This window comes from Penicillium malachiteum (genome assembly GCF_028827825.1).
Source record: "Penicillium malachiteum strain IBT 17515 chromosome Unknown utg000003l:1.0-4950554.0:1.0-4952489.0, whole genome shotgun sequence".
NCBI classification, from domain to species: domain Eukaryota; kingdom Fungi; phylum Ascomycota; class Eurotiomycetes; order Eurotiales; family Aspergillaceae; genus Penicillium; species Penicillium malachiteum.
Window position 1 is genome coordinate 4,831,212 of NW_026643096.1, and position 20,342 is coordinate 4,851,553.

The 20,342-nt window shown below is 46.9% G+C and overlaps 6 protein-coding genes across 6 annotated transcripts; 3 read left to right on the plus strand and 3 right to left on the minus strand.

The window, feature by feature from the left end:
• Positions 1 to 2,419: 2,419 nt before the first annotated feature.
• N7483_008094 (uncharacterized protein) lies at positions 2,420 to 4,794 on the minus strand (the record flags this gene model as incomplete). Its single annotated transcript, XM_057091531.1, has 2 exons — positions 2,420 to 2,520; positions 2,577 to 4,794. 2 exons carry the CDS (start codon positions 4,792 to 4,794, stop codon positions 2,420 to 2,422), a joined length of 2,319 nt encoding a protein of 772 aa, XP_056946272.1.
• A 1,732-nt stretch (positions 4,795 to 6,526) lies between these two features.
• N7483_008095 (CAAX farnesyltransferase subunit beta RAM1) lies at positions 6,527 to 8,609 on the plus strand (the record flags this gene model as incomplete). Its single annotated transcript, XM_057091532.1, has 7 exons — positions 6,527 to 6,996; positions 7,282 to 7,437; positions 7,489 to 7,563; positions 7,628 to 7,755; positions 7,808 to 7,925; positions 7,985 to 8,263; positions 8,351 to 8,609. The coding sequence occupies 7 exons, from the start codon at positions 6,527 to 6,529 to the stop codon at positions 8,607 to 8,609; spliced, it is 1,485 nt and encodes a 494-aa protein (XP_056946273.1).
• Positions 8,610 to 10,695: 2,086 nt separating this feature from the next.
• On the plus strand, positions 10,696 to 11,520 carry N7483_008096 (uncharacterized protein; the record flags this gene model as incomplete). Its single annotated transcript, XM_057091533.1, has 2 exons — positions 10,696 to 10,720; positions 11,021 to 11,520. The coding sequence occupies 2 exons, from the start codon at positions 10,696 to 10,698 to the stop codon at positions 11,518 to 11,520; spliced, it is 525 nt and encodes a 174-aa protein (XP_056946274.1).
• Positions 11,521 to 12,070: 550 nt separating this feature from the next.
• N7483_008097 (carboxylesterase) lies at positions 12,071 to 13,804 on the minus strand (the record flags this gene model as incomplete). Its single annotated transcript, XM_057091534.1, has 1 exon — positions 12,071 to 13,804. The coding sequence occupies one exon, from the start codon at positions 13,802 to 13,804 to the stop codon at positions 12,071 to 12,073; it is 1,734 nt and encodes a 577-aa protein (XP_056946275.1).
• Positions 13,805 to 16,399: 2,595 nt separating this feature from the next.
• Positions 16,400 to 17,836, plus strand: N7483_008098 (uncharacterized protein; the record flags this gene model as incomplete). Its single annotated transcript, XM_057091535.1, has 3 exons — positions 16,400 to 16,619; positions 16,673 to 16,753; positions 16,812 to 17,836. The coding sequence occupies 3 exons, from the start codon at positions 16,400 to 16,402 to the stop codon at positions 17,834 to 17,836; spliced, it is 1,326 nt and encodes a 441-aa protein (XP_056946276.1).
• A 168-nt stretch (positions 17,837 to 18,004) lies between these two features.
• N7483_008099 (uncharacterized protein) lies at positions 18,005 to 18,671 on the minus strand (the record flags this gene model as incomplete). The annotated part of the gene is made up of 3 exons (XM_057091536.1): positions 18,005 to 18,084; positions 18,167 to 18,485; positions 18,570 to 18,671. 3 exons carry the CDS (start codon positions 18,669 to 18,671, stop codon positions 18,005 to 18,007), a joined length of 501 nt encoding a protein of 166 aa, XP_056946277.1.
• Between the last annotated feature and the right edge of the window lie 1,671 nt (positions 18,672 to 20,342).

Genomic DNA, 20,342 nt, shown 5'->3' on the forward strand with positions numbered 1-20,342 from the left:
TCCAGCAAAGATCAGACGCTGCTGGTCAGGGGGGATACCCTCCTTGTCTTGAATCTTACTCTTCACGTTGTCGATGGTGTCAGAAGACTCAACCTCCAAAGTGATAGTCTTTCCAGTAAGGGTCTTGACGAAGATTTGCATACCACCACGTAGACGGAGAACGAGGTGAAGAGTGGATTCCTTTTGAATGTTGTAGTCGGAGAGAGTGCGTCCATCTTCCAGCTGCTTGCCGGCAAAAATGAGACGCTGCTGATCAGGGGGAATACCCTCCTTATCTTGGATCTTGCTCTTCACATTGTCGATAGTGTCGGAAGATTCCACTTCCAGGGTAATGGTCTTTCCAGTGAGTGTCTTAACAAAGATTTGCATACCACCACGCAGACGCAGAACCAAGTGGAGAGTAGATTCCTTCTGGATGTTGTAATCGGAGAGAGTACGGCCGTCCTCAAGCTGCTTACCAGCGAAGATCAAACGCTGCTGGTCGGGAGGAATGCCCTCCTTGTCCTGGATCTTGGACTTGACGTTGTCGATGGTGTCGGAAGACTCAACCTCAAGGGTGATGGTCTTGCCGGTCAGGGTCTTGACGAAGATCTGCATACCACCACGGAGACGCAGGACCAAGTGCAGGGTGGACTCCTTCTGAATGTTGTAGTCCGAAAGGGTGCGACCATCCTCCAACTGCTTTCCAGCGAAGATAAGACGCTGCTGGTCGGGAGGGATGCCCTCCTTGTCCTGGATCTTGGACTTGACGTTGTCGATGGTGTCGGAGGACTCCACCTCAAGGGTGATGGTCTTGCCGGTCACTAGGAAGAGTTAGTTAGATGATATGAGGGGCTGGGAAGATGTTTGGTGGCCTCTAGGCAACCGTGAGGGGAAGGAGAGATAAGAGGTTTAGAGGTATGGAATACTCACGAGTCTTAACGAAGATCTGCATGATGGCGATGGTAGTTCGTAAAGTTGTAGAAGTGTTGTGTAGTAAAGTAGGTGAGGAACGAAGAAAGGGGGGGACGTATGTTGGAAGGTTGGGAGGTGAAAGAGAGGAGAAGGAGGGATTAAGTAGGAGAGGGGGCGAGAGATCTGACTAAGGGAAGTTACCAGAAAATGCCGGGTGCCGGATGAGTCAAGTTAGGAACAGGTCATTGACGCCACCGGTGGTAAAACCTTGATCCCGGTTTTTTGTCTAGTGCATTCTATGTAGGTTTCTAGGAATAAAAATTTTCAATCTTAAATTAAATCCCGCTGGTTAAACTAAACTTCTCAAGAACGGAATCGCCGTGACGGTATACGGAGTAACGGCATCAACGACATCAACGATGACGTGAGTGCTTATCGTGAAAAGAGGGGGTGGAACCTGAAATGGAGTTCAGCGGCTATCGAGGTACCCAGTTTGTATCCAGTTTGTCTTGTTTGACCCCGTTTGACCCATTTATATACGGGTCACGGGGTAATCACGGGTCTATACTAGTACATTTTGGGATATGAAGGGATGAGGCCATGCTCCGTATGAGAAGATGTGATTGGTCACATTGGTTCTACTTATCATGACTAATCACTGCGCCTTCCAACTTTGGAACTTTCCGAGGTTGCATATTGTTCTATATATACTCAGTCAGGTGACGCATTCGGCAATCAAAAAGATCAACACGGGACGAAAAGAGAAGAAAAACGTTATTGTAGATAGTCTTGACACTAGTGAAATGAAAACATTAATAAAGGTTAATACTTCCATGGTTTACTCCATATAACAGAATACTACTAGTACCTAGGTAGTTATACGAGGACTCGACACTTAATAAGTTAAAGTTAAAAGTTTTCATAATTGGTATCGTCAATGAAGGATATATAGACAAGATCCTGCACTTCAAGTTTACCCATGTAACTATGGGCCATTTTCTCCTCGGCACGCCGGATCCAAATAAAAGACTAAATCAAACAAGGTAGACGACCGGAAATGTAGACTGAAACAGCCTAGCTTTTTCGTGGCTGTCACAAAAAGAGAAAAAAAATAAAATAAACAACAACACTCAGCCGTACATGGTCATAAAAATCGTGATCCTCGTTCATCGCTGAAAGCTATGCGAGAAGGTTATACCACAAAATGTCAAAGAATAAAAACACAGAACAAGGCTTCAAAAAGAAATCTTCGAGATCAAAGGAAAATAAAGAAAGGCGGTTCCCAGGAACCAAAAGAATGCAAAAAAATGCAATCACAGAGTTTCGGCTCACTAGGAGCACGATACATAATCATCAAAAGAGTGAGTGGACACGCTTACGCATCGTCACGACGTAAATCGCATTGGATCATCCAGGTCATAGTTATGCAGAGAAAGCAAAATCGCTGGACTAGAGCTCGCTGTAGGGAAAACAGAGGTCGTCATAAGGGAGGAAGTCGTCGTTATCATGCGCTTCGTCGGGTCATTTAGTTAGCGCGAATAACAAGGCGAGAAATGAATTTGTTGGACAAGCAATCAAAATCATCACGGTTGAAACCGGAGCCGGTCCGGCTGCGGAGGTAGTTTTCTACAGAAAAGTTAGTATTGAGATGAGATGTGCAGAACTCGGAAGTAAGTGCTTACCGTGTTGTTCCACATGTTGTCGAACTTCGGTCATTGTGTTGCAGACATCTGGGTTGGAGTATAGCAGGTGGTGGTGCTTCTGGGAGTCCCACTCTGTGAAAGGAGGCAGCTTCTGTGAGATAGCCTGGAACAGTCCCACGATAACCCCAACTGGAGTGGTCTCCATATCAGTGCAGAACTTGTCCACAGCAGCCTGATCGGGAGTTCGGTAGTGGCAGTCGAATTGCATCTCCTCCCAAACAGCCAACAGGATGGAGGCCAGGATGAAGATCGTGGGCCAGTTCTTGAGCTTCTCACCGCTGTAGACACTCGAGTACAGAGCAGAAAGCTCCTCCAGAACATCCTTCTGCAGCTCACGCCACATGCTAGCCATAGCGCACTTGATCTGGAAGTTGATCATCACAGGGGCCATGGTCTTGCCCCGGAATTTTGAAGACGCCCCGATACGACCAATGAAGTCTTCCTCAGCACCCAACCCTTCAACCATGGTGACATGGAGGGTCAGGTTGTAGGCAATGATCAGCTTCAATGCTTTCCGAATGACCGGTAGCTTGGTGCGGTAGTAGTATCGGAAAGCAGTCTTCAGCATTTGGGTCAAGAAGGGAGTACCCTCAAAGTAGTCATCAACAAACTTCTCAAATGTGCCGTTACCATCGATGTGGCGGTCGAGGTAATCAGACAGCATGGCATGTGAGATACCTTCCATACCAGCGGAAAGCTTAGCCGTCTCCACCTCATACTGCGTCGGCTCGCGATGCATAGACTCAACCCAGTCAATGGTGAAGCACTGCTCGTCACGGACGTAGACTTCACGGGCCTTGATCGGCATCATTTGACCATAGCCGTGAGTAATGAAAAGAGTGCGTTCCTGGTCTGAGAAACCCTTGATATTTCCAACAGAGAAACCCATGGTGATGTGACGTTCGTAATCCGCCTTCCAGTCCTTCATGAAGTAGCCAATCTCCTTAATGTCAATGCGAGTGCAAGGCACTTGCCATAACCGAGCGTGAGATGGCTGACAGCCAGCACAGGGCTCACCCTTATCACAGGTTTTCTTCAAGAACTTGCAGCGCAGGCATGCCCGCAGCTTGCGTATCTCGCTAGCCTGCTTACGCTGATCGGGCTTGAGAGGACCCTTTCGCTTACCAACACGCTTCTCAGTCTCGGGCTTGCCGGTCTGTGATTGCTTGCGAACCTTGGTCTCGGCGGTCTTGGCTGCAATAGGGCTCTTCCTTGATGGCTTTCGGCTTGGTGGTGAGGCAGATGTATGAGAGCCACTGGAGCGAGTAGGCGAGTTTGATTTCTTGATAGGGACGGGAATCGGTCGTACCATGGCACTGGGGCTCACGGCAGATGGGGAACGGGAACCTTGTGAGGAGTACTCCTCCCGGCGGATAAAGGTGTTACTCGGCGGGGAGGTACTGGCAAAGCTGAGAGCAGCGTTGTGAGTGTAGGGCAAATCCATGTTGTTCTCAGAACCAGGGGAGCTGATCGGGTGGGCGATATCAACAAAGCTACCGTATGAGGTGGAATATGAAGACTCGGAGAGACTGCGGTCATGAAGAGTCTGAGTGGGGTTGACGAAGACCCCTTGCTCGGGGAAAGTGAAATCAAGCGAGCGGCGGTGGTCCACCGTGCTCCATCCGTTATCGCTACTTGAGAGGGAACGGACCTCGAGATAGGTATCCGTTGGCGAGCTACTCTCCATCACAGGATGATGGTGATGATGGTGGGCCGCGTATGCCACATCGGGCAGACCATTCGGAAACGTCATTAGGTCGGCTTGAAAGTCGTGATAGGTAAAAGGCACCATGTCGACGGGGGCAGACATTGGAAGATACGGGCCATCGAGCAAGCCGGCGCTCATCCCGCCTTGCGGAGCCGACATAAGATCCACCGGGGAGGATTGAATGGCCATGCCATAGCTAGCGGTGGTAAATTGCGGCGCTGACGATGGGTCCTCGGGGGAATATGATAATTGATGTTGATGAGGGGTATGTTGCAAGTGGTGGTGATAGTGCCAGTCGACCATCAAGTTGGGATCTTGGCCCACCGACTGTTCTAGAGGGTGACCGCTGGTTTGTAGGGGCGAAAGGTCATGAGTTTCATCTGACCGCGGGGCGTGTTGGTCTACCGCCACAGGCCATGTATGTTGAAGATAACCTCTCGAGTCATAATCGACGATGAGGCCGTCACTTGATAAATCGACATTCGACATGATCGAGATGTTGTCGAACAAGATAGAAAAAAAACCGAGACAAAAACGGACAAGGGGAGGAAAGAAGGGGAGAAAAAGGACCAGCCTGGATTGAAAAGGACCTTCAGAGAGAGAGTGACACAGCCATTTCTGGGGGGGGGAAAGAGACAGAAGAGAAGAAGAGGCAGAGGCGGTGGGGGGGGACAAAGCAGCGGTGAAGAAGATGCGCTAGGGGAGTTAACAGTGGGGTCTTGTTACTGCCACGCTCTACTATTGTATTTCAATCAGTCTTAGTACATAATGTACTCTGTGATTTATTTTCACAATAGAACTGACTCAATTGAGTACAGATGTACATTGTGTTGTTCGTAAATCTGATTTTCTATGAAGTAAACAAGTTATCCATGGTAGAACCTCGGTACCGAAACCTGGGGGAATGAGATTCTTATTCTTTCTTAGAGTGAACACCTAATTTCTTTATTCCTACATTCACCTCCACTGAATAGGTCTACTGACTCAATTTTGAATTATTGAACTACGGAGTACACTCCGTACTCCGTACACGATCTCTTTCTTCCCAATAATTCGTACGGAGTTTGTATGGAGACCGGAATCGGGACGGGAGATCAGTGGAGCCCAACAAAACCAGATTGATCTTCATAAGAGAAGGGAAGAAAAAAAGGAGAGAAAAAAATTGAAAAAAATCGGAGAACGGAGCGGAGTTGGCTGTACAGGCCGTGGCAATAGTATAGGACCGTGCTTTCCGGCCGATCTGACATCGGATCGTGTATGATAGTCAAGTCCTGCCTTCTTTAGTCCAATCATCGTTCAAGGTGCAACTCACAACGTCGGGGATTCGTATCTTTCCAGGGATTTGGCTTCCTTGGCCCATTCCGTATAAGTGCTAGCCACCGAGGTGGGGGGGCTGACCGTGCAGTAGGTTGAGAACAGGGATTTTCGTTGGAGGAACCCCATTATCGATCAAAGAAATTTCAATATGGACCCATGAGTCGAAAAGGGAATGGATAACCCATCCTAAACCACTCTAGACCCAAGTACAAACCAAGTCCAGACAAGTCAAAGCCATTTGACAGGTCCAAATTAACCCGGAGAGGAAGAGAATTTGTTGGTAAAGTTCTGGGAATTTTGGCCTTGGGGTTGGGGGAAGAAGGCACCTGCAGGCAACACTTCAAGCAAGGGAGGGTAAGGGAAAATGACTGCACGATGAGGATATATGCACGGCTCACCAGCCACCGTCGCGTGCATGTCGTCTCAAAATTGGACTTATCACATCACGACCCATAAGAATCATTGGTTGTGGGGTTATCTGGGGTCTCTGACATGCAGCGGAGGATTCAATAGCGTCTGCACGCTGGCATGACGCACCTCGGGGCCACGAGAGTGTCAGTGATTTCTTTTTTTTATTTTATTTTTCTCGAGTAGTGGGGTAAACTCATAGTGATAGTGACAGTCGAGTACTCCGTACTTCATGTACAGAGTACATTAGTTCCAAGGTTACTCTTTGTGTAAGTAAAGAGGGGGAGGGGGAAGAAGTTGAAGTAAAGAGAGACGAATAAGGAAGGAAGGAAAAAGTGGGGAGGAACAATACCAACATCATCATCTCTTCCTTCACTTTCACTCAAAGAAACAATAGTAACATCTAAAAGTCAACAACTATCAACTCAACATATTTTATCTATTACAGAATTGAAAAAAAGAATACCTTCTTTGTTCCATTGACCTTGAAGAGTCAATGCCACCCATCATCGCGGGGAAGAATCGTCGCAAAGTTCGCTTCCTCTCCAAACCCCCACCATCATCATCAACATCCAACCAGAATCAGCCCGGAGTATCCCGCCCAACTCCTTCTATTTCAACCGGAAAAATGACAAGCCAAGCTCCTCGGCCGGGGATCCCAGTCTTGTTCACACAGCCGCCGGCCATCCGCGACCCGCTCGTGACAGAGACAGTCGATCTGCAGGACGCGACGCTCGACAAGTGTCTGCCTTTCCTCAAGGGGATTCAAAGTTCTCAGCAAGGCCCCTTTAATGCATGCGGCGTGCCTGCACTCCAGCGAGATGACCATGTAGTCTATCTCTTTGATTCATTGGAAGATTATCCCGCCGGCTTTGTCATCCTCGATGCTAGTCGTCCTTGGATGGCATATTGGGGGTTGGCTGGTTTATTCTTGATGGGTGAGGATCCTACTCGATTTCGGGAACGGTGAGTACTACTCGTGTGGAATTTCTTATTATTTTGCTTGCTTTTTTACCGGGCATGTTTATTCTATTCTGGCTCAATTATATTGTTTTTCCTTTTTTGTTTAATTGTTTGACATTTATGTTTATGTTTCTGTTTCTGTTTATGTTTATTTTTATTTTTTATTTTTTATTGTGATTACCGCGGGGTTCAGTTCCAGGTTCCTGGGTTTCTTCTATCACAGACATGACATTGCTGGTCCAATGAGCTCTTCAACCTTGATGCAACCAGAAACTAAAAATTCTGCAGTTTGATCTCGACTCTACGGCCCGCTCAGAACTCCACGGGCGGCTTCGGTGGCGGTCGTGGTCAGATATCCCACCTTGCCGGAAGTTATGCGGCCGTTCTCTCGCTTGCGATTGTTGGAGGCGAAGATGCCTATTCCTTGATTGATCGGCAGTCAATGTGAGTTGTCATGATCCCGGACTCAATTTCTTGCATCTGACCAGTTCTTAGGTGGCAATGGCTGGGCCGCTTGAAGCAGCCCGATGGAGGTTTTCGCGTTTGCGAGGGCGGGGAAGAGGACGTGCGGTAAGTAATTGCATACCCCTCGATGCAAGATCTGGGTTCTGATTCCGTGGTTTGACTTTCACAGTGGTGCATACTGCGTCATGGCTATCATCTCTTTACTCGATCTGCCGGTCGAATTACCTCCTGACTCCCCAGCTCGTAATGCTGGTCTACACAAGTTGACTGACGGACTTGCCCAATACTTATCACGATGTAGGAGACCCATCCAGTTTCATGTTATGCTTGTTACTAATTTAGTCTTTAGGCCAAACATATGAGGGTGGCATTTCTGGCAGCCCGGGCGTAGAGGCGCATGGAGCTTATGCATACTGTGCTTTAGCATGTTTGGCTCTCTTAGGGCCTCCGGAAGAGACTATTCCCAGGTACGTGAATACGTGAACAACTGGTTTCAATAAGGATATTTTGTTTACCATGGTCGCAGACATATGAACCTTCCGTTTCTACTGTCTTGGCTATCTGCTCGTCAATATGGTCCGGAGGGTGGATTCTCTGGCAGAACAAATAAGCTGGTTGATGGATGCTACAGTCACTGGGTTGGCGGGTGCTGGCCACTCCTCCAGTCTGCTCTAGATGGAAAGCCACAGGGTAACGGTCCTCCCGCCACAACTGTGGGTAGTCTATTCAGCCGCGAAGGTCTGGCCCGCTACATTCTTGGATGTTGTCAATCGCCCAATGGTGGTCTTCGCGACAAGCCTGGCAAGTAAGTACTACTAAACTTGATCTCGGATTTGGGATCTCGGGCTCTCAATGGAAAAAAAATTACATGTGCTGACTGTGACACAATCAGACATGCTGATTCTTACCACACCTGCTACGTGCTCGCGGGCTTGAGCGCCATGCAGCACTACCATTATCGCACGGACTCTAGCGCAACAACCAGCGAACATTTCGCATCTGCGTTCTCTTGGCGGTCCACTCCCATTCGCGAGGGTAATGTGTATGAAAAGAGCGACCGTCTCGAACCCCTTCATCCACTGTATGGGATCCCCTACCCTCGGGCTGATGAGATGCGGCTCTGGTGTGAAGCCCGACCGATTGCGCCCTAGTGGCCGGGAGGGGCGCGAAAGGATGCAGTGTCATCTGACAGAAATTTATCCGTGAAACGCCACTTGCGGTATTTTTCTTTTTGTATGAGATCGGTGATTAAGAGTCCGAGGAGATGGCGATCAAAGGTTCCAAGAAACCTTGATTACAGATGAAAATGACCCGACCTTATCATAGGCAGGATCATAAAAGTGAAAGATCCAGGAGCTTTTGGATATGTACTTATTGCTGGACTGGTTTTTTTTCTCCGATTCACCAGGATTTTCCGTGGGAGCCACGCGGATGATTTGTGTCAGTTTCGATCCTGTTGAAGTGGACGCAAGGGATTCGGGTGAGTGCGACGTCGGACTTGATGTGGTCTATGAATCTACCATTTCCATAGTACTGAGCAATTTCTATTATCAATGATTAACTCATGCATCAATCCATATCAGAGTATCTCATGGTAATCCGGGATACTCCGTATACTCCGTCTACTCGGTCTTAACCTTGGAAACCCAACATTGATCTAACTTGATCTAACTTGAACTAACCCATCAACCTTGGAATGTTTGCTGATTTAGCTGCACGAGGCCCAAGAGGGTAAATGTCCTAGGATGAAAAAAAAGTTCCGCACTGCCAACTCATCACCGCGATGTCGAGTAACTTGACCTCGAATCCGAGGTACGTGCGGGTCCAGAATTGAGCCCAGTTTACTTTCTCAAACGCTTTCTGCACAACATGTCCTTACCAATCATTCTCATCTTGTTTATGAGATTCTGCGCCTAGGACAAGCGGCAAATTCCTGCGTCTACTGCGGGGCATAGTGATTCACACGAAACTCAAAAGGATCTTCCTTGTTTCCATTTTCTGCAACTTTTGCATTCGATGCCAGTTGTCATCTTTAGTTTCTCTCCTCTTTCTCTTGATTCTTGTCAATTTTTCTCCGATTTTTTTATTATGTTCCAACTCATTATTCTTAGCTTGATCGGCGAATTGCAGGCGGGGGAACCTTCTCGCAACTCCGGAACTGGTTCTCAATTCGGCTTGATTCGACTGGTGAAGAGATATGCCAGCGCATCAAGTACTTTAAAATAATCCACCGAAAATAAACTAAAAAATTAATTACGGATTCTGTGGAGATTACTCTGAAACCCACATGCACATGTGCACATGTGTGCACTTTCAATTGTCTAATGTCTGTTCAGTGTTTACTTGTACTCCTAATACGACCCATTTTACCTATAGGGATGTCACGGATACTCGGACCCATCTTGCAGGGTTGATGTTTTGCTTTTTTCAATTCTCTTCTTAACGGTATGGAATAACACCGGGGTGAGTATCTGGGCACCTCAAGTGCTGGGAGATGAAGATGTTCAAGTCTACTAGTGACTAGCGAGGATGAGTCCTCAGCTTCAACTGTATTAACATGATACTAATATGATCCTTCCGGAACTAAGACCGTTATTATTATGATTATTATGATTATTATGATTATTATTATTGTTTAGTATTGTTTTATTTTATAATCTATGAACAACTCAATGTGCCCCACCTTATACTGACTTTATTCTCGTTATTCATCTGTCGTACCAAAACGTGTATTCTGTATATGCGTGGCGTGTCTTTCTGATCCATTGGCAAGCTTTTAGTCCTTGATTTTCCTGTGTTCTGGTCGTTTCTGTATTCTCTTTCAACTTGAAGTTTCTCCCAGACTTCCTAGACTCGGTGTCTAGAACATTCTCATTAAGACTCAAGTCATTTCTGTTCATTTTTACAGTTGAATCCTTTCTGCAACTTGAACTTATCCACCTGGTATTCCCAAATTGATAAAATTATCCTGTTGGGCATCATTCGCCGCATACCAGTGTCAGCTTCAGCCCTACCCGTGAACACTACTCTGATTCCGAATTGGCCAATCTTCAATGCTGTTGGGTGGCCGCCTCACTTTATTGCAAAGTTGACAGGTGACGCCTCTTGCCGATAGCTTTCAGTCCTTTTGGGAAATTGTCTTCTGTTTCAGAGACTCGTGAACTCAGACTCAGACTACTGCTAGCGGAATCCTGAATTGAGTCCGAGACTGAGACTCAAAATTAGACGTTACTCGCCATGTACTATATCCTCTATCTTGCAAGTAAGTGAAGCGTTTGATTTTTATTTCGATTTGAATCACTATTCGAGCCTGCGTCTGCATTGCATCTGGTTTCGATCGCTCGATTAGATTGCATGGCATTCAACGGTTTATTCACATTGCGTCTGGTTCAAGTTACTCGAATCCATCTATTCATGTATAGATTGCGGCCTAATACCCAGTGACTTAACTGCATACCATATACCCAAGCATTTGCATTTCTTATTAGCAATCCATACCCAATCCAATGCACAATTGGTTCATTGCAATTGACTCACTGAAGAGAGAAACTAACTTTCATAGGCCTTTGTCGCCGTCGTCGTTGGCAAGACCCGTCATACGAACCCTACAGTACTACATCAGGATACGCCTGCATCGTTCGTGTAAACAACAGAGAATACACAACAGATACAGAATGTGCATCTGAGACTCTAGCCCGAGAAAGTGCCGCTATGCGCGCCTACCTGATTTGTCGCAATTTCTCTGTTAATGATGGCATGATCCCAGTGAATCAAGTTAATGGTCATGGTCGTTCGGGAACTGTACAGGGTATCCCTGTTGCCATTGGAACGGGGAGGAAATCTAGTCGTGATGATGATACTGATACTGATAGTAGTCGCGCTAGTTGGTCTGGTGGAAGTAGTCCGGAGATTCTACTCGATCATGAGTTGAGTGCTACTTTGATTAGTATGAGTGCGGCGAGTGCTACTTCTCAGGAGGATTCGGATTCTTCTAGGGCGGGCTCGTTGTCTTCTTTGCCTGATTCTGCGAGGACTCTTGCTTATGCGAGAAGAATTATTTGAATTACTCTGTGGTTATGATTATGGTCGTGGGAACTTTGTTTTTGGTTTTTGCGAGCGATGATTATGACAAGATTGAACACTTGAATGAAAAGAGAATATCTCGCAAGAGAGGAGATGGTGGAATTATGACTTACGACCTTACGATGATTTATGCGTTATGTACATGCACTTTCTGAGCATGGTTCAAATGTTTGATAGATGAATGCTTTTCATTTGGCCTCGAGATCAATTCTTAATGATTGCATAGATACTGGGATGGCATGCATCATTCCAAGGTTGGAGGTCAGCGATGAACTTGAATTTATGAGTGGCAATTCCTAGTTTGATATTCAATTCAAGCGCTTGAGATTGTTCTGTCATGAAATTGCCTTGATATGATGACATTTAATACTGAGAAATGGATGCACATGAGACCAGGAAAATTATAATTGGTTTCTAGCAATCATTTGAAAGCTATTTCTAATATCAACATGTATCACGCGCGCTCAATAATTCATGACTGTTCTAAATCAAACTCAATCCTGTGAGATAGACCACTGGCAGCTATAGCTTAATCAAGCATCTCTGTCAGCACCTCCTCAGAAGTCCAGAAAGCGCATCGCTTGCCCAGATCCTCATAAGTATCCGAAGTAACCATGCCTCTGATGGAACCACCAATAACATTGATATTGTAAGTTCCATCGGAATTCATGGCCTCAGTCCAACGAGGCAACGATCCCCGACTTACGGAAGGGTTACCAAGTGAAGCAAAAGAAGCCCAGCTACCACTAATCTGACTTGAGAGCCGAATGTCAGACGCAGTGGCGATGTCGGCCCACGAAGTTGTAGCCAGGTTAAACACGTAGGGAATATCACTAAAGTGACAAACTTGGTAATAGCTCAGATTCTCCAATTCCAGAACAACTTCGAACATTGTCTGGTTGAGTGAGTAGAGGTAGCTGCTCGTATCCGGATTGGAGTACTTCTGATTCATTTCTGTGGTGAACAGATTTCCACAAGTGAATTCCATATCGCGGAGGATGCGACTGGCTCGGAAGTACTGAGCTGTAATGTTCTGGGATGAGTCGCTCGGGAAGTCCGAGATGGGGTAGAGAGCGAGAGCCTTGGCTACGTTCTCGGACGAGAGGCCGGGTGCTTCGCCTAAGATGACCTCCGCGACGTCGTTGTTGGTTCTGATTGTGGTTGGGTCGGTAGTCACGAAGAAGGATCCGTCATTCTCGTTCCAGCCACTGATGATATCGATGTTGCGGGCGAAGCGACCAGAGGAAAGTAGTTTGTGTGGAGAATCGGGGATAAAGCTGGATGGAGCTGTAGGCACGAAAACATCCATGCCACCATCGGAGTTAACTGAGAACTCATAGTCGATGGCCTCGGCCAGGAGGGTCTTTAAGGGTAGGCTTCGGAGACAGGAGAGTTCTTCTTCGCTGGTAGAAGCAGTGCAGTTAAGCAGCTTGGTCAACGTAGCGGTGTGCTTTGCTGATGTTCCGCGTGCAATGCCTAAGTCGGCAATCGCATTGCCGGACTCCATGATTCCGCGCTTGAACAGATTCGTGTGCTGGGCGCCGTAAGCTGTGATCTGGAGACCAACTCCTGTGGCTCCGTCACTCTCACCGAAGATGGTTACATTCTCGGGATCACCACCGAAGGCTGCGATGTACTCCTGGATCCATTCCAGTGCGAGTCGCTGGTCCAGCAGACCTGCGTTCAAGGAGTCGGTTGCGTTCAGTGCTGGAGATGCGGCAAATCCGAAGATTCCGAGTCGGTAGTTCATGGCGACGTAGATCACAGGGGTTCCCTTCTCGACAGCACCTGCGATCAGGTTGCTTGGATCGTATGTTGAGTCGTAGATCTGGCCGATAGTGTCGCCGCCACCGTAGATCCAGACCATCACAGGGAGCTTGTCTGAGCTTCTTGTGTTGACTGGTCGGTCGACTCGGAGAGTGAGACAGTCTTCTGAGACATCGGTGACATTGTCGAAGATTGGGAAGTCGGGGATAGGACTCTTCTGTTGAGGACAGGCTGCGCCAGTCGAAGTGGCATTTACCACCGTGCCAGAGGGATAGCTGTATGGTTTGGGAGGCGCAAAGCGGTTGGGGCCGCTGGTATCTTGACCGAATCGAATGTTCAAGAATGACTCGGTGGTGTTGGATGATGTACCCTCGATGAACACTTCATTGAAAGGATCAATGTGGACTCGAGGTTTCTGTTGATGGACAGGGCTTGCATTTGCATTGGTGTAAGCAAGTGCAGATGCAAGCAGAAATCCTGTGAAGATTGATTTCATGATTGCTCAGTCTATATGCTGAAGCCGTTTTTTGACAGTGATCAATGATGATCTATTTCATTGAGATATGACCCAGTATTTATAAAGCACGGCACTTGGGAGTGCGGAGTATACGGAAGCCAGACATAACGAGCCCAATATCCAATGCGTCCCGACAATGGGTCCACTGGGTCCATGGGGGCTGAAAAAAAGTTGGATCTCACACTACCCCGGGGCCATGTGTGCCTAGCGGCGATGATCAATGCCACTTTTATTTGCTTGGACCCAATTGAAAGACTTCATCCAATCCACCACTTTTATTATAAACTACTATCAGCTGCGTGGCACTGATGATCTTAATCATCCATGAAAGGGAGTTGAACAGTTGGACATCCATCAGGAATCAGGATGCCCGTGGAGTGTAGAAAGAGTTCCAAGGTTGAGTCCATTGTAGTTCACTTAGTCACTTAGTCAAGGTGGGGAAATCTATTCAGCTTGTGGAGTACTCGGTACAGTACTCATTTCATTTTGAAAGGGGTCGCTAAGGCTAGGACCCCTGGACCCAGTGTTGTGGAGCCTCGTTCGCGGAATACTTCATTTTCGGTAAGGTCATCAAATCTCTGCCGTGAAGCAGGAATGGCGGATCAGACGGATTAGGCAAAACCATGCGCACCTGCGCACTGTATCTCCATAGCATTCAAGCTTACCTTTAACCTTGGAAAGCCGGGGAAGCTTGGCTTCGATTACTATTCAGGATCAACATTGCACCGGCTTGGCATAATCCTGGCTGTCAAGAAGATCATGAGATATCATGGCCAGCGTAAGGATTTCCAAAAACTCTTTTCTCAGCCTTGGACGATCTATCCGTATCAGCAAAGATCAACGAAGCCACTGGGGCGAAATTATCAAGTACTCCGTAGCCGTAGCCTTGTTAGCAAAAGGCCTGTTGAGGCAAAAGTCCCAGGATTCCAGGAGTCCAAGTATCGCTGGCAAATCTGCAATATTTTTGTAATCCATGGAGCAATTAAGAAGCTTCCAAGGTTGAGGCATATCAGAATGATCATGCATGTTGAGAGGAGGGAGTCATTGTATCTGCCAGGTGTAGAGACATCAACATCGCTTAGTCATATCAGGCTTAGCGTGCCAGGTGTAATATTACAAAAATACCTTACCTTCTTGTATTTTTCCTACAATGGGTGATCTCGCACTCACTTCCCAATCGTGTGTAATATAACGGCATTTGTTTCTCCCCGTCATACAGCCTCAATTTTGGAGATAATCACTTGAAATAATTAATTCCAGCTGCTAGGACTATGGAGAAGGCCCTGGCAAATTTTCAGCAGAAAAGCATCACTTTTGGTGGTTTCCCTAGCGTTTTTAAAAATCTTTCTTAACTACTACATCAACAATCTGACACTACATGCATGATCTGGCACTACCTGGGAAATCTGGCACTACATACATGATCTGGCACTACATGCACAGTTTGACACAACATGCTCACATGTGCAGCTATTGACATTACATGCGCAATCTGGCATTAAATGCGCAATCTGATATTAAATGCGCAGTTTGACATTACACGCGCAATTTGATATTAAATGCGCAGTTTGACATTACACGCGCAATCTGACATTAAATGCGCAATTTGACATTACATGTGCAATTCTAAGAGAACTCCAACAACTTTTGACCTCTGGTGTTTATTGCCAACAGTCAACTGGTATTTACCTACTGCCCAGGTGGAAGACAACACACAATTGAACATTTGAATAATGATAGTATTTTTATGATGACTTGGAGTACTAGCACTTCAAGTTGTCCTAGTATTCACCTAGTAGTAGTAGTACCTTAGGTAGTACATACTCGCAGTACTACTCATTATATATTCCAACTTGAACCGACTCGGATATTCAACTTGAAGGTAGTATCGTGAACTTGAACTTGAAGGTCTTCAAATTTTGAGTACTATTATACATGTGCATCATGATGTACTCCTAGTTCCATCCACTGACACACATTTAATATTTCCAAGGTTAGTTCCAACGTTTGCGATGTGCATTTTGCGTCAACTGATCATTAATATGAATATGCGCCACACCCGTGAACCAAGCCACATCATCTATCTGCGCCACACTGACGTCAATAGCTCTCCCCAGACCAAGAATCCAAGCATGAGCTATGATGCCCGTCTGGGCAGATGTATTCGTACCTGGATCATCCCAGCTTGAATAGTACCGCTGTTCTAGCCCAATTCTGGCTTATCTTTTCAGGCACATAGTGCTCCACCGTGACACGTCCTCTGCGTCATGAATTGACCGCTACACCCTCTACACCCTCGCGGCTCATCTACATCCTTGCGGACCTTGCCTACCTCCCCAGACCTATGCCAACCCCAATTTTGACCCCGACGTTCAAAGCGAAAGGTCACCAAGAATACACACAACCTAGTTCATAATGCGCCCTGTTTCAAATGGCTGCATGCCTTTCCTATCGCCGGCAAGGTGCCATACTTGGTCGTGTGGGTGGGGGACTGGTCCGTCTAGGCGTTGGCTATCTAACGCTACTTGGCATACCAGAAGGCCGGTATCGAAAGGAGCTACACGGGACTTGTTGATGACAAAGAGGGATCAGGTTATTCCTGGAGTGCTAGTCGGGACTCAAGTTCGCTCTATCAGAAAAGCGAACTATGTGGAGCGAATTGGCGATAGCGCGAGGGCGGAAGAAATACTTGAGTCTCTAGAGACTAAAGATGACCAGACAGATACCGAGTCACAACGCCATGTTCTCAGCGAGCAGGAGAAAAATGCCAAATGGGCAGAGGATATGTCAAAGGGTAAGCTTTACAACTCTCAACCTACTGCCAGCTTCTCACATATTGATCTACAGGGAAAATGCTCACGACGCCATCTCGACTCTTCAAGCTCATTATCCCCCTCACCACTGTGGGCATCAAGGGCAAGGATAAGGGTAAATTCAAACTTGAAGATTTACTTATTGAAACTGAATGTATCTAACCCTCCCCCAGGAATCGAGCCAATCGCAATTCTAGTCCACCCCCAACAACCACTCTCCTACCTCGAACGCCTTATCCAATCCGAACTACCCCCAATAGATGGCGAGAAAGAAAAGCTCCGCCCACCCGTAATTTCCTTTATCGCCCTCCAACACGAAGATAACGCCATCCGGCCCAAAAAGCGCATCGAGGACGACTTCGAAGCAGATGCCATTCGACAAAACGCCATTGAAACAGAGTACCAATCCGATAAGCCTATAAAACGCCGCCGATCCCGCGAAGAAGATGCAGAGATCTACAGTTACCCTCGCAAAACAGATACCAGTCTTGATCCCTTGGATGGGAAACCGGAACGCTTCGTCCGCTGGTCACAAGCTACAGAAGTAGGCGATTTCATCCGCGACGCGGCTCGTACTCGCGAATTCATCGTTACTATTGAAGGCGCTCCCAGTGGACTAGGTCAGATCCGTGTGGCTGTTCCGTCGTTTAACGAGCGCACTTATTTTCTGCGTATGCGTCTGCGGAAACTGTCGCGCAGAATTCAGGGTATTGCGGATGTTAAGCATAAATGTGATGCGTTGGCGCATCGCGGTGCGCAGCGGGTTGCTATTGGTGGGTTTGGCATTTTGTCGGTGTGGTGGTATAGCGTGTACAAATTGACGTTTGAGACGGATCTCGGGTGGGATACTATGGAGCCGGTTACTTACTTGGTTAGTTTGTCTACGCTTATGGGTGGCTACTTGTGGTTCTTGTATCACAATCGGGAAATCTCGTATAAGTCTGCTCTAGACTTTACGGTTAGTGCACGCCAGAAGAAGTTGTATCAACAACATAATCTGGATTTGCAGCTTTGGGAATCTTTGATTGACGAGGGGAAGACTTTGAGGAATGAGATTAAGAGTATTGCGGCGGAGTATGATGCTGAGTGGAATGAGAGAGCTGATGAGCAGGATGAGAGGGTTACGGAGGCGTTGAGGTCGGATCGAAAGGAGAAAGATGGAAAGAAGAATGAAAAGGAGAATGATCGAGAGGATTAGAATCTTTCATTACTGATCCTCTGATCTACATGCATGTGGATACAAGAACATAGCGTTTCCATTATGACTGTTGATACTCCCAAAATAGAAACAATCCAATCAATACGCAAAATTGAAGCACAGAAGCTCGAAAAAACCATGCAAACGCTCAAATGAACCACAAACAATCTATAGCGTCCCATTCCGCACAGGATCATAGTATCCCTTCTTAGGAGAAGTTGTCTCCTCAACCTGTCTCATTCTCTTGTCTGCAATATCCACATCACATTAGCAAGGGTGTGTCACAAGAAGCTTAATATAACTCCTAAATCAAGGCATAGAAGATCTTACCAGACTCTCCTCCATTCCCACTACTCTCCCCTTTCCGTCGATTCCGATTGTTTCTCACATCTCGTGAGCGAAACACACTGTACAACAGCCACCCAGCCACCCAGTTCGGTCCGTACTCGGAGTTCGTCCCGCCGCGGTCAAATAGTGGCCGTGTCATGGGTCCGGAGTTGCGCCAGATCTCCATGATTGCCCACCGCTGGTGGTCTGGTAGAATGTGGTGCCAGAAGAATGGGGGTCGCGTGTCTGGGTCATCGCGGACGTTGTCGACGAGATGTGATTTATCTTGATGCAAACGATTGTAGACCATGATTGCTTCATCCTATGCACATGGAGTTAGTATATTCAACTTGATTCAAGCGATGTATTGGTCCAAAGTTGAAGTGTAGGATTTGAAGATACTTACTCGCATGGCACGGTAGTACTGTTCATGCTGGGGATCTCCAGACCGCAGGCCCAGAGAATGCATGAATTCTTCCTTGGAGACTCGGGGTCCGACACCTGACATGTTTTCAAAAAGGTATAATATGCAAGGTAGATGTGTAGGTTTATGATGCTGATGCAGAGCTATACTGAAGGTATAACAAGTTGAGAGAAGAACTTGAAGCATGATCATAGGGACCTTTATATCAAGGCTTCAACACCATTAACTCTCGATGCCCAACTGTCGGCACCACTCCCGATTTGAATCAATGCAATCAACTTGACAGCGGGACGAAGCATACAACGAACGAGCGAGGATGAACAATCAAGCAAGCAATGTGCAATCGGTCAAGTGGGTAAAGGTCCTAGCGGCAGGTGAAGGGCGAGACACACGAAGTCTCCAACTATGGGAGTTTGTTCGTAAGGCCCATGGAGACATTGAGAAGAATGAGTGATTCGTAAAGAAAATAATGAATGAAACAACAGGGAAAATAATAATAAAAAATAAAAAATAAATCATGCATAAACGGAGAATTAATCAACATATGGACCTTCACTGTTAAGCTCGCCGCGTCTCCTACTACTTTCAGGGATTTGAATTATCCAGGATCACAGACCCCGATTGCGTCTGCAAGATCCGTGGCTTCTCTTGGCTTGACTGGGTTGTACAATACGCCTGCTTAACTCTCACACCCGTTGATATCCAACCCCGGACTACGTCAAACCAGGACCCCAGTTATACCTAGAGATATTCTGAGGTGTCAACTGTTATGGGTGAAGAGAGACGAAAAAGAGACAAGTCAATCTCTGATTTAACCCAACTCGATTCATCAAACTGATGACTATTCCATGATAGGAAGGAGATTCGGCTCCCTGATGACAAGGCAAACGGGTGGTCTTCGGGATCAGGAGTGCGGTCGTACATTTCTGTTCTGGGGAGCTCCCGCATATCAGGTATTGACTACACAAATGTGATGATGTGTATGCCCGAGGGACTGAGCGCGGCGATCATTGCAGGAATAGGCTCGAGGGAGACTATCCGAGCTCGAGTCTGCTATCCGAGACAGACAGACGGGGAGATATTTGACTTGCATGAGATGATGCGCTTAGTTTGCACATATATGACCGCAGACTCGACGGAAACAAAGGTACTAGTTACTGGTTGATATTTGAGATGTATACAGAGTAATATGTGAGGAATCTAGCCGCTAATAAACTCAGAGGCAATCTAGTCCAAACTGCTGATTCTTTTTTTTTCAAACTTCTCATTAGTTTGACGCGCGCTAGTCGCTGTGGATATCGAGAAATCATCATCTGAATCTTAAAGTCAACCACTCCCTTATTCACAATATCGAGTATACTGAGACAAACCCAGTACGGAGTAAATCTCGCCTTTCTCCGGTGGCTGGATTAATCACCTAATGCAAATGCAAGTACGGCTGTATCTGTCCGTGCAGACGAAAAGACTCGTCAACCACGCTGTACTACTGGTACGCAGCAAGCCGGCTCCCGCGTAAGCTGTCTTGAAATCTCACGAATGGAGAAAACGGCCAGCTTACGTCTTGCATTGCAGCGGATACTCTTCCCCGACCCCGAGCGTTTTCATCAGTGCGTACATACGTTGTGGAGATGGCTTTTCGCAGGGTCTGGACTGACTCGACCTCGGCTTCGTTTGTACTGATATGGATTATGGGGAGATAGACCCATCTGATGGGACGGAACGTGATGTGAGTTTGCCAGTGGGTACTGGCCTACT